This window comes from Lissotriton vulgaris, chromosome 1_1 (genome assembly GCF_964263255.1).
Source record: "Lissotriton vulgaris chromosome 1_1, aLisVul1.2, whole genome shotgun sequence".
Taxonomy (NCBI): domain Eukaryota; kingdom Metazoa; phylum Chordata; class Amphibia; order Caudata; family Salamandridae; genus Lissotriton; species Lissotriton vulgaris.
In genome coordinates this window covers 688,387,334-688,400,782 of record NC_141685.1, presented here as the reverse complement: position 1 = coordinate 688,400,782, position 13,449 = coordinate 688,387,334, and the positions used below count along the sequence as shown (strand labels likewise).

Below are 13,449 nucleotides of genomic sequence, written 5' to 3'. Positions count from 1 at the left end.
GTCGCCATCCTGTTTGGATGGGTGGACTTATAGCCATATCTACAATGGCCCAAATGAGTAAGCCATAGCCACACCTAAGGTCTGCTAACAATTACATTAGGTGGGTGGACAGTTCTGTTGGCAGTCTGTATACTCCATCGCCATGAGTATACACACCCCCAACATAGAAATCAAGCCCAAAATCTAAAATAATGTAAGTCCAAAGTCATCAGTGGGGCTGAACACCAAGCTGTGGCTAAGAAACTCCATGTGGTGGACAAAGTCCAGTTGAAGCTGTTAGTTGTTGGTTGTGAAAGCTCCAAGTAGAACAAGTTTGAATGTAGTCACTTTTTTAAGTTTGTATTCCTCCAGTGGGGTGAGGCTGTAGTCTGGAGTAGAAGAGGGCTCCAAAAATCCAGATATCTTTTCTACAAGGTCCCCCTGGATTAGATCTGCTGGTGTAGTAATGGTCTGAGAAGGGGGAAAACCTGAACCTTTGGACAAAAGGCAATACACCTAAGTCAGATCTGCTTGGCAGGATTGTTCTAGTCCTCCAGAGGTCTTTGGAGCAAAACGTTTCTAAGTCCCCAGGTTTCTCAGTAAGTTAGGATGGGTACACTTTGAGATTGTCCAGAGATATAAGACCTAAGGAACAGCTCTTGGGGGTGATGAATCACTCTAGCAGAGGCTAACAGCTGAATTCAGGGCAGTTCAGTTGAAACTGGTCAGCTGGGTAGCTGCAGGAAAGCCCATTTTTAGCATGTTGGGTCCCTAAAGCTTGAACAGGAAGTTTAGATTATGACCCTTGTATTCCACTTCTTTGTCCTGGATACAAAAAGGAAAGTAGACCCAGTCCTTCAGAGTTCTTCTCTGGTCTCAGGGAGCAGGATTAGCTCTCTTCTAATAGTCCTCAGGTCCAGTAGTGTTCTGAAGAGCATACTGTGGGGTGAATCTTGGCCCTTCACAACAGTAACCCTTTCCAATGCATTTCCTGTGTCCTACAGCAAACAAGCCCACAGTGCAGCTCTCTAACTAAACCCTTCTCCCCTTGAGCAGAGCCTACATGCCCACACCAGTGGTGTGATCACGAAATGAGCAACCTCTCCTTGTGGTCAGTAAAAACCAGTTCTGGGGGCAGCTCCCGATCCATTGCTACTGAAGCCTGACTGGTGGGACAAAAAAAAGAGATTGGGCATGTTTGCCTATGACATTGGTGGTCCCTTTGAAAATAATTCTGTTCTCCAAAACTGTGCACATGGTGCAGAGGAAGAGAAACACCTCACTACGCCGAGACCTTTGTTTATTGCTCTCGGGGCAGTTTTCACATTGCACTCAAGGTTGAGAGGGCTGGAAGCAAATTCAAATTATACCCTAGAGGCTTTAGGCAGGAAAACAGGTAACTCTGAAAAGGTACCTTTTCCTGAATATGCATTTAAAATCCAATTTAACCAATTAATTTGGCTATAACAAATCTTACAAAGAGTCCAAACATTAAATTTCTAGAAGTTTCCTAGCCTGAGGTAGCATTATTAAATTTAATATTGCATCCCTCTGTTTTTCTATGGAACAGCCAGCATTGCCAAAGTGCAAATAGCCTTTGGAGCCTTTTCACAGCTAGGACATTTAACATGAGTTTCTACATGTCCTGCTTTTAAATACCATGCACCATGCCTTGTGAGCAGTAAAGCCTAAATAGGGGTAACATTTTTTACATTTCTAAAGTAAGATGTTGACCAATTAAAGGGGTTGATTTTGGCAGACTGGATTGCAGTATTTACACTGCCACAATCAGGTTACAATGGTAGGCCTTGAAGCCAGGTTTTACAATATTACTGTAGAGCATTGCACAATAGGTGCTGCAGTCCATTAGTGACATTTGACTACAGGTCTTGGAAATACTTTGTACCATATACTAGGGATTTCTCAATAAATCAAGAATGGCAATTAGGAGTATTCCAATGTTATCATGTTGCAAGGAGAAGCACATTTACTTTTCCAATGGTTAGCTTGGGTAAGGTGCACAAAGTTATACAGTTATACAGCTATCAAAAATCGGAATCAGCAAAAAGGCAACAAATCCTGGGTGGAAATACAAGAATGGTGGATTTTTTACACACATTTGTAGACATGTTTCCTGTGATCAAGGCGAGTCTTCACCAAAGTACGTTGGGTGATTTTCCTTCCTGATCAATGAACTACATAGCATTTACCAGCAACTAAGTAGTACTTGCTTTTCTTTTTCTCAAGTGGGTAGAGGAGATATATATATATATATATACACATATACATATACACACACACACATACATACATACACACACACACACACACGCACATCCCCACATTAAAATTCCATCTTGGGTTTTCGCAAACAAGAGCAAATTAGTTTTCTTTTCCACCCATATGTAATACTAAATATTTGGAATTTCCAACACTTTCACCCTAAAACTTAAATTGATTGCTTGTGCGTTTGTCCAGTCAAGTCTTCCTTTATTTTCTGGATGGCAAATTTTACAGTGCACCATCCCAGACCGATTCTTTTCATGGATATGATATGCCTACATTTTCCATTCACAAAATAATGTGCTTTGGCAGCCCTACTTTTATACCTGTACTGAAACAGACAGAGTCAGCTCATCTGCCTCTGGTTTCCACCAATTCACATCCAACCTATGCATCAGTTCTTAATTTGTGCCGGTGTTTGACTGTGCTAGCCACTGGCACTTATACTTCTCACATTCCACCACAAGCTGGCTCTACTAATCAATTTTTGATCAGAGCACATCAGTAGAAAAATGTAAATAATTGTACCTCGTGCAAGCCATTCTAACAACTTTGGTGACATGGAATATCAAAAATGATCGCGTGTTGGCAGGGTGTGCAAGCTCCGTTGTCCTGGCCTGAAACCTTAGGCCCTGGCACATATTTCCTTTACTAATTAAGCACTGCCATTCACACAGGAGAACTAACTCAGCAATTCTCCACAGTTCTGATTATTAAATCACTTCATAGCTAATAAATATTTCCCTTGCACATGATTCTTTAAAACGTGCTAGTAAAACATTTGAGACTCTGTTCTAAGTGAGTGCAAACACCGGTCTTCAGTATGCTAGGAATGAGGGAGCCAGGCTCAATTAGTCACCGAGGACAGCTGCGATAGAAATTCTTACATTACCTCCTCGTCCTGTCTTCCTCGCCACAGTAATAAACATATGAGCCTCCGGCTCCACACAGAACTCCAAGTAAAATAAAAGAGCAGCGCTCTAGTCTCCCCTCCCTCCTCCAATATGGCCCCAGAGGCTTCCTCCAATCACATAAAAGGACACATATCAAGCAACTCAGCCTGTTCTTTTTTTCTGCACTACTCCGAGTGCTGTGTTCCCTGCTGGTCAGGTGAGTGGGGCTGGGGTCTTGCTTGAGCAGCCCCTTTTGGCCTTTTGGTATTTCGTGTGGGGGAAGTAGTTTTGTTTTTGGAAATGTTAATTGTTTGCCTTCATATGTACTTTGTTTTTTTTTCCCCCATTCGTTTGCCTCCGCGCTCCGTGTCCTGCTCTAGCGGACCTTGGAGGCGTTTTATTCTATGAGCTTCGGTCGCTTTGGGCCTCGCTCTGTGTGGGGGCGCCTGGGGTCCTGCTGTGCGGGGCCATTGATGGTTTGCTCTGTTTCCCGGCCACGCGTCCTGCTGTGCGGACATGGCGCGGACGGGTGCGCTTTTACTTCAGACCTTTCACCACTTACCGAGTGCCGCGTATGAGTGCTCGTGTGTAACGATGGGCACCATTCAGTTTGCACCGGTCTGCTGATGCTTCCACATGAGGCAGTTTTCGGGCCGTTTTTTGCTGTGTGAGCGCGGTCCTGGCTGCTCTCAGGTGCTCTTTGGGGGCATGGGCTGGGTGGTTTGTTGGTTGCCTGGCAACCTCGGGTCCTTTTTTTTTTTTACCGGGCGTGTGACTTCTCCTTTGCCTGTGTTTGTTCACTCATAGGGTAGGCGTGGAGCATGGTTTTTCTGACACCGAGGAGCTATAGCTCGAAGGTGAGTCTTGTACCTTTGGTGGGGTCGGCCCTCACAGGCCAGGGTTCGCATCCTGCCAATGCTGCAGAAGTATCCCAAGGTGCGACATTTTCAAAAAGTAAAAATGCCTGTCCTGGTTCATTGTTGGAGGCTTCGGCTTCTGCTGTGTCGATTCCTTCTATGGTGTTATTGCCAATAATGTTTGATTCGGCTGTGGCTGCTTCATTGCAGGGTCAGGGGCCGGTTCCTGCTGTAAAAAGGGCCAGGTGTGATGATATTCCTGCTCTTGCTTCAGACGCAGAGGGGGCTGTTGCCGTGAGTGGTCGCTTTGTGCAAGGGGCCGTTCCTAGGTTGGTCCTTGGTCACATTCGCAGACACTTGGTGTTTCCTGATTCTGCGACCCCTCTTGAAGGTGTTTTGTTCCATCAGTATCGACGTACTGTGCCTGTGTCTTTGCCCATTCATTCTTCAGTGTTGAGGGTTTTGGTCACGGAATGGTACGATGTGGACAAGAGGTCTTTTCCACGTTTTCTGTATACACATTATCCTCTGCTGGTGCGGTGATGCGCTCTTTGGCGGCTGCTACCTTTTCCATTCGGGCAGCAGCCTATTCTTCTTCCATGATCCATTCCTTGCTTCTGGAATTTCGGATGGTGCAGCAGGTTCGCCTGCTTTCTGATGTCTCTTTGATTCTTGGGAGCGGCGGCTTCTGCGACTGGGTCTTCTGTCGCTGCGAGACGTCAGTTGTGGCTTCGCTCCTGGCGGGCTGTGGCTGCGCGGAAAGGTCTCCTGATGCAGTTCCCCTTTTCTGGAGGTCAGCTTTTTGGTTCCCCTTTAGATGGGATGGTGAAGGAGACGGCAGAGGACGGTGTACTCCTTGCTCCTGAACGGGCTGGTCGCTTCCATGCCTTGGGTTCTCGGAGGGCTTTTGCTCCTTCTAGGAGAGGTCGGGCTGGTCACCCCTTTCGTGGAAGGGGGAGTGGCTGGGGTGCTCCTTCCTTTGTTGAAGTCCGGTACTTCTGCCTCCTCCTCTCCTGCTTCGTAGTCATGTCTGGTTCGCTCCTGGTGTGGGTCCAGTTGGGGGTCGCCTCACTTACTTCATGGATTCTTGGCACAAGACTGTGTCAGACCTGTGGGTGCTTCCGGTGGTTTCGGACGGTTTGCGTCTTGGGTTTACCCAGACTCCCCCTGACTGTTTCAGATCCGCTCCTTGTCCCGGTGTCCCTCTAGGAAGGTTGGTGCTTTTGGATGGCATCGATTCCCTGGTGGTCGATGATGCGGTGATTCCAGTGCCCAGCGATCAGTTGGGGTTGGGCGTGTATTCCATTCTGTTTCTGGTGTCCAGACACATTGGGGTTCTCAGGCCTGTGAGGGTCTTAAGTGGGTCAATACTTTCATTTCTCACCAGCGGTTCATTATGGTTTCGCTACTGTTGATCCTTCCTCTGGTGTCTCAGGGGGATTTCCTAGCCTCGATTGCCTTGAGGGGTGCTTGTCTGCATGTGCCGGTTCACACCGACTCTCGAAGGTTTCTCCGGTTCTGACTCCTGGGTCGTCTCTACGGGTTCCTGGTTTTACCTTTTGGACTCTGCTCTTCTCCCAGGATTTTTACTGAGGTTCTGGCTCCTCTTATTGGACATTTGTATGGGGATGGCGTTAGTGTTTTTCCTCATCTGGCCGACATTCAAATTTCTGCTTCTTCTCTTCCTAAGGCGGAGTTGCATGTCCAGAAGAGGTGCCATGTCCTGACGCATCATGGGTTCCGCGTGAATGTGCCGGGGTCCTCCCTGGTTCCTGCACAAGGATTGACTTTCATTGGGGCTCGGTTCGAGACTCGGTTGGGGATGGTGTTCCTGCCCCCTCCCCGTGTTTTGTCCCTGTTGTCTACTGTTCGTTCCCTGTTGGTGGGGGTTTCTCATCCTGTGTGCCTGTGGTTACGAGTTCAGGGTCTGATGTCGGCTTCATTGTTGACGGTGCCGTGGGCTCGCCTCCATATGTACCCGGTGGTGTCCCACATTTTGTCGCATTGGGACCCCTGTTCCCTTGATATGGATGTTCTGGTTCCTATGTCGGAGGGGGTTCGGGTGGTCCTGAGTTGGTGGTTGGACGTAGGTCATCTGTCCAAGGGCTGCACTTGTCTGATTGTTCCCCCCCGCGTGGTCACTACCGATTCCTGCCTGCTGGGATGGGGTGCTACTCTGGGGGTTTCGGCGACTCAAGGGATTGGGCCTCGGTCAGTTTTGTCGTGTTCCTCCAACTACAAGGATCTTCTGGGTCTGTTGGACTTCTCAGTTCTTGTTCGGGGTCACCACGTGACAATCCGGACGGACAATCAGGTTGTGATGTCTTATGTGGACCATCGAGGGGGGTGCAGGGTTTGCTCCCTCAGTTGCCTGGCTCGTCGGATTGGTTCTTGGGCGGAGGTGCATCTGGAGTCCCTGTCTGCCATCTACCTGCCTGGTGCGGAGAACACTGTGGCGGATTGTCTGGGCCGGGTGTTTCCTTCCATGGGATCCTTGTCTCTCACGAGGTGGATGTTCTGGAGGTTGCGGATGATGTTTGGTTGTCCGATTGTGGCCCTGTTTGCCTCCCAGGACTATGCCCAGACCCGTTGTTTTTGCACGATTATGCCTTGCCGGGACGCCTGGAGGTGGACGCCCTTTCGTTCCCTTGGCCGGAGGGTCTGCTGTATGCATTTCCCCTGTTCCCCTGCTTCCGGCTGTGCTACAGAAGATCAAGCGGGAGGGGTCGTTGGTGCTTCTGTTTGCGCCTTGTTGGACGCGTCGCCCTTGGTTTCCCCTTCTGTGGGAATTGGCTGTGTCTCCGGGGTGGCCCTTGCAGTTCGTGCCGTATCCTCTGATGGGTCCTCTTCTTCCTCTGCCTGTGTTCCGTTCCCTGGGTCTGCGGGCCTGGCTCTTGAGAGGGAGTCTCTGATGCGTGGCGGTTGTTCGGTGGCTGTGGCTGGTGTCATTCAGCAGTCACGGAGGCCTTCTTCGCTTAAGTCTTACGCCAAGCATTGGGGTCATTTTGCTTCTTGGTGTGTGGATCATGGGCTGACGTTGGATTCTTTGGATCCAGCTCGCATTCTGGACTTTCTGAACGATGGGTTTGTGTTGGGTTTGGCCATTTCGACCCTTCGGGCTCAGTGGGCCGCCATTCGGGCATTTCATGTCCTACCTTTGGTTTCCATTTCTCCGTTGGTTGCTCGGCTTTTTAAGTCTCTTTCTTTCCAGCGACCACGTCCTATCATGTGTCCTCCTCCTTGGGACCTTCCTTTAGTTTTGCGTTCCTTGCAGTTGGCTCCTTTCGAGCCTTTGGAGTCTGTGGACCTGAAGTTTTTGACTCTCGAGGTGGTGTTTCTGGTGGCGATTGCCTCTGCCAGGCGTATGGGAGAGTTGGGTGCTTTCCTTCGTTCTGCCCCGTTTTGTTGGGTTTGGCGGACCGTGTGGTCTTGCGCCCTCATCCCACCTTTGTTCCTAAAGTGGATACTTTTTTCACCGGTCTGCCGAGGTGGTTCTTCCGGTTCTGTGTCCTGATCCCTCCTCGGCTGAGGAGTCCCTTTTGCACCTCTTAGATGTTCGGCGTGCCTTACTGATTTACATTTCTCGCACTTCTCCCTTTTGTATGGTTGACTGCTTGTTTGTACATTATGGTTTGTCGCGTCTGGGTATGGAGCCCTCCCTGTCCACGATCAGTCGGTGGATTAAGGAAGCCATTCTTTTGGCCTATGCTTCGGTATCTGTGGTTCCATCTCTGCCGGTTCAGGGTCGTTCCACCAGATCTGTTGCTGTATCCTGGGCTTCTTTCAGAGGGGTGTCTATGGAGGATGTTTGCAGGGCTGCTACGTGGTCTTCTCCGCATACCTTCATGTCCCATTACCGCCTCCAGGTTGGGGGTGGGGGTTCTGTTTCGTTTGCCTCTTCTGTTTTGACTGCTGGGGTGCCTTAAGAGGTTGTCCATTTTTTGGGTTGTTGTGCCTCTGTGTATAATAATTATGTTTCGCTGCACTGATGGTGTGGTCTGTTTTCCTTACATGAAGCTGATTGCTTTGGTATCGGCTCATATGTTTATTACTGTGGCGAGGAAGACAGGACGAGGAGGTAATGCCCCGGTTACTTACCGGTAATCTTCATTACTCCGAGTCCATGTCTTCCTCGCCACAGTATAGTTTCCCTTCCCTCCCGGCCCTGGTGGTGGCTTCATGTCTGCGGCTTGGTTTTCAGGCTGAGTTGCTTGATATGTGTCCTTTTATGTGATTGGAGGAAGCCTCTGGGGCCATATTGGAGGAGGGAGGGGAGACTAGAGCGCTGCTCTTTTATTTTACTTGGAGTTCTGTGTGGAGCCGGAGGCTCATATGTTTATTACTGTGGCGAGGAAGACATGGACTCGGAGTAATGAAGATTACCGGTAAGTAACCGGGGCAAGCCTTCTAGTGAAGGTAGCGACTTTTTTCAGTATGGCAGGAGAGCGTGTAAATACAGAGCTCTCAGGTTTCCTAGAATCTTGCGTGACTAGAACACCGTCTCCAAGACTTTTCGACACTTCTGGAACTTGTAGCCCTCATATTATAAAGCTCAAAGGGAAAATATATCTCAGAATTCCAACAAGTAGTCTTGGACAGGATAACACACTCACTAATGTCCATGGGAAACTTGAACGCTCTGTTTATAGAAACTGCCACGTTATGGGGTAGATTTGGAGTCAGTTCCCGATTTGCATTCTGCTGAACTAAGCATGCCGGGATTTGAAGTTCACTAAATATATTTTAACCATGGGGCAATAAGTATTTTCTGCATTTAGTGTTGTAGGATCAACACCAGGCCTTTGAAGTTCCTCATAATGTGGGTACAATCAAACAAAAATGTTTTGTTACAATTTAGTAGAAAACAGAAGACCAATAAACATTCTTTAAACATATACTTGTCTTTTTTTATTTACTTTGATAGGCAGAATTCGTTTTAGGCAGGACTCAGCTGATCATATATTTCTGGTAATATAATGAAAATGCCGCTACTTCTTAAGTACTAAATATGTTAGCGCTTTTAGTACATGAGTAACAGTAAGCTTTAAACAACGTGTTGTATAACTATCTGAGTGCATTTGTGCTCCGATAAAATATTTTGGCGAGCAGGAATAAATAAAGTTAACTTTTCAATCAATCTGATAGATGCCGTTGAATTTAAAGTGTTGTTTACAATATTTTGCACGCCCTGCAGATGAGAAACCTCTTTTCGACCTTCCCAGTGTCAGTTTGCTTAAAGTGAAAACCGGTTCAATTGCGTGAAATACAATCTAGTGAAATTTAACTACAAGAACGTTTTTTTACCTCAATGTCCACTGGATCTTTCGTAAGAAGGAGGCGAGCCATGTCGAAAACAGATAAATAGAGTGAAATTTCAAACAGGCAAAAACAAGACCCCGTAGTAAAGGATCACTCCCGTATCATTCAGCTGCAGCTGCGATCCCTGCAAGTCCCTCCAGCCGATCCCTGATCTGAGAGCAGCGCATATCGGTATGTGAGGCCAAGCTCTCCTGGTGTCGGTGGGCGGGGTTTCACTGAAAGAGAACTTCAACCTTTGACAACAGTGCATTCCAAGACTGACAGCGACAGGAAACCATATAATGTGAACTTGAATTTGTCAGTAAACTGTGAAAGCTATTATTACTTTAGTGCAAAAAGCCTTCATTTCATGGCATATACTTTCTAATGATCACAAAAAGCACATGCAGATAAATTGTCACTTCTACATTCATTGTTTCTTAAATAAAAAGTTTTATTTGGCTTTTTCAAACTCTAAATAGGAGACATGCTAAGTTTTCCAGGTCCACGTTTAATGAGCTGTGGCAGTCCATGATGTTATTTGAATTCTGGGAGTTGCAGTGTTCTTTATTCCATTATAAACCCTGGGCTACAAGCAGGGCTGGCCTGTGAACAGCGTCGGATTGGTAACGCGGGCATTCGGGCAATGCCCGAGGGGCCGGTGTCCGAGTGCTGCTGTGGGCCTCTTTTTTTTTAGCAGTCTGGGGTGGCCATTTGGGCGCTGTCTCCATTGTTCGAATACAGCCAGCGGCCCAGTGGTTGTCTGAGTGGCCTTTCTAGAGGCAGATGGGCGCTCATTACCTCCGTTTAGCAACAGGCAAGAGGTGTCACTCCCTTTGTCTCGCTGGCAAGCCCATTAATGTGTGCACATACTGAGCGGGGGCAGAGGGCGTGAGTAGAAGTGGCCTAACTTGTTACACCACTGTAAACTAACGTGTGCATTTTTTTTTTTACCCCCCTCCTAAAGTTTTTTTTATATGATTACCAATCAATCAACATTACGCCATAGCAATGATTTGAGGAGTGATTATGCAAATGTCGGCCGATTTTTTTTTTTGCGTGCCCGAGCTGAGTTTCAATCCCAATCAAACCCTGTCTGGGAACATCAACCCTGGAAGCGGGGGGGGGGGGGGGCTGGGTCGGGTGCACTGGTTCTAGCAAGAAGTACCATTCCTGTTTTTCTTACAGGGGACTCACTGCAAGAAAAGCAGGCTCCGTGTTCATAAAATCGGTGCCTGTGGCCACAAAACCGGATCCCCCCAACCCCCCCCCTCAACCCCCCCCCCCCCCCCCCTCCCTCCCCCCTCCGCCCCACCGGAGAAAAGTCCGGGGCCCGGTATGGCCAATCTGGCCCTGGCTACAAGTCCAAGAAGTCAAAGAAAAATGACCTGGACTGGAACAACTCATCACTCATTGACCTGTGAAACTTGGTAGCTATGAAATAGGTACTGTTAAAGCCATTGGCATGGCATGGGTGCCCTGAGTCCTACTGCAAGCAAGAAACATGCATCCCTTCCCTCCAGTTTGTTAGAAAGAAATAGTTCTAATCGGAGTGCAGATGGCCCCTCAAAATATCAGAGCTTTCGAGTTTCCCAGTTATGTGTGTGAGTAGCTTAACCAGTCCAAGTCTTTTACTTTGTGTTTTGGGACTTGTAGGTCTTTTATGACATTCTAATATCAGAATGAAAGGTCCCAGCATGCGAACAACAAGACCTAGACCGGATGACCCACTTGCTTATGGGCCTGGGAAACTTGAGTACTGTTTCGATACTTATCAATAATCTTCATTACCCGAATTAAGGTCTTCCTCGTCCCAGTTCTTACACAAGTGAGGCAATCCTACCTCCCAACAGACTATTCTCAAAACTCGTATTTTTTTCATGTTTACTACATACACCCCTCCCACCACGCGCCATGCCTGTTAACACCAAGATCAAACAAAACCACAGCTGGAGGGAGGAAACACGACTGGGACAAGGAAGACCTGAATCGAGGTAATGAAGATTACCAGTAAGTAACCCCTCATATGTCCTCCTCATCCCAGTCCTTACACAACTGAGGATCTCCCAAGCAAAAAGCAAAAAGAAAATGCATGACACCAAGGATTTATGCAGATATACAAAGCTTTAATCAAAAACAAGATTAAAACATAGCAGCGTTCATAAAGCAACAGCAAAATTGCCCATAGTCAGGCAAGACATCACGGCGATAATGCCGGAAAAAGGTATGATGGGACTGCAGTAGCCATCCTACAAATCTCCTGGATAGAAACACCAGCCACTACAGCCCAGGAAGTGGACATTGACTGCTTTGAATGCCCCTGAACCTGAACTGGAGGGAAGCAGACCCACAGACTTATAGGACTGGCAAACCGCCAAACGCACCCACTGACTGATGGTAGAAGCAGACACCTTCTTTCCCTTAGCCACACCACCACAGGATACAAACAGGACAGGAGAAAAACGAAGATCCTGAGCATGCTGGAGGTAAACATGAAGGGCTCTGTGAACATTCAAGGTAGATGGAACAAGAGCATCCCCATCCTCAGTAAAATCAGGAAAACCACCTACTGCGGTAAATAGAATTTGGAGGAGACCTTAGGGAGAAAAGCTGTGTCAAGCTGCAACACCACCCTGTCCAGCAAGAACTGCAAATAAAGAAAGGAAATAAGCAAGGCCCCCAATTCACCCAACCTTCGAGCAGAGGTGATGGCCAACAGGAAGGCCACCTTAGCAGACAACCACAGCAAATCTGCCTCCAACAAGGGTTCAAAGAAGACAATTGGAGACCCCTTAGAAAAGTCAGCAAATCCCAAGAGGGCACAATCACAGGAATGACAGAATGGCCAAGCTGAAAACTGTGCAGGAGCAGACCCACCAAAGGGGCAATACCCTCCAACGAAGCCCCCGAACCCCAACATGTCCAGACCGCAGCCCAATGAGCAGACAAAGTAGAAGTGGAAAGATCTTTAAAAAAACATCCCTGAAAAACTCAAGAATAGAGGCCAGATCACCAATCACAAGGATCCACGCCATGAGAGGTATACCAAGTGACAAAAGAGCACCAATCATTACTCTAACTCTTAAGGGTAGAAGGCGTACAGGAAACCTGGATATCCAGGGCCACAAAGGAAGAACAATCCAAAGACTCCAACGTCAAATGTTCATGAGCCAGCCTGTCAGCATTAATTGACGGGGATGAGGCAATGACAGAAGGGGAAACTGAAGCAGAGATGGGATCATGGGAAGACTGACAAACCCACCCCCAGATAGCCGCATCAGCAGGAACCAAAGGTGGTGAGGCCAAAAAGGAGCAATCAGAGCAGACAACTTCTCCACCCAACTCTTCTGTAGCACCCTCAAAAGAGGGATCTGGAGGAAGGTATACAGAAGGCCAGTGAATCAAAGAATCTAGAGGGCATCCACCTCCCATGCCTGAAGACAAAACGCCTCAGAAAAGTCCAAAGGGAGGAATGAATTGTGCGGAGAAGCAAAAATGTAGATCCAAGGTGTCCAGAAGAGAAAGGTCACAGAATAGGGGTACAGACAGATGGAACAGAACAGAGGAAGGAAGGTTGCAGTACAAGTTGTCTGCATGAAAGTTCAGGTGACCCTGAATGTAAACAGCCCTCAAGGGCGAGAGCTGAGACTCTGCCCAGGCACAAATCATGGAGGACAGCAGATTCAGAGACTCGCACCGGTCCCCCTTTGGCGGTTCAACCAACAGCTAGCCACCTGATTGTTGGTATGAATCAACAGATTTGCCCCCTTGGAGGGAAACCTGAAAGTACAGTTTAGCCTTCCAAATGGCGGCCAACTCCTGCTAATTCGAGGAACAGGTGCTGTCTGCCTGAGACCACTGACCCTTGGCCTGCAATGACCCCAATGTGCCCTCCAACTCCATAGACAGGCAACGGTCATCAGGAACAGTTGAGGAGGAAGCTGAAAACAGATCCCCCTTTCCAGATTAGGGGTGCAAAGCCACCAGCCCAAGTCCTGAATCAGAACAGGGGAGAGAGGAACCAGAGATTCGTAAGTCAAACTGGAGCCATCCCACAGAGAAAAACAGATGATTCACTAAAGGCTTGAGGTGTAGGCGAGCCCAGGGAACCACAGCTGTGGTCATAGCCATAAACCCCT

General features: G+C 48.0%; 1 protein-coding gene across 1 annotated transcript in view; it reads right to left on the bottom strand.

Moving 5' to 3' along the window:
- The window catches only part of DPYD (dihydropyrimidine dehydrogenase), a 3,292,815-nt gene extending 3,283,326 nt beyond the window's left edge, over positions 1 to 9,489 (bottom strand). Inside the window, exon 1 of the mRNA XM_086954704.1 lies at positions 9,317 to 9,489. Within this exon, the coding sequence (XP_086810830.1) occupies positions 9,317 to 9,358 (42 nt within the window). The 5' untranslated portion in view covers positions 9,359 to 9,489. The remainder of the gene's footprint in view (positions 1 to 9,316) is intronic.
- Positions 9,490 to 13,449: the final 3,960 nt, after the last annotated feature.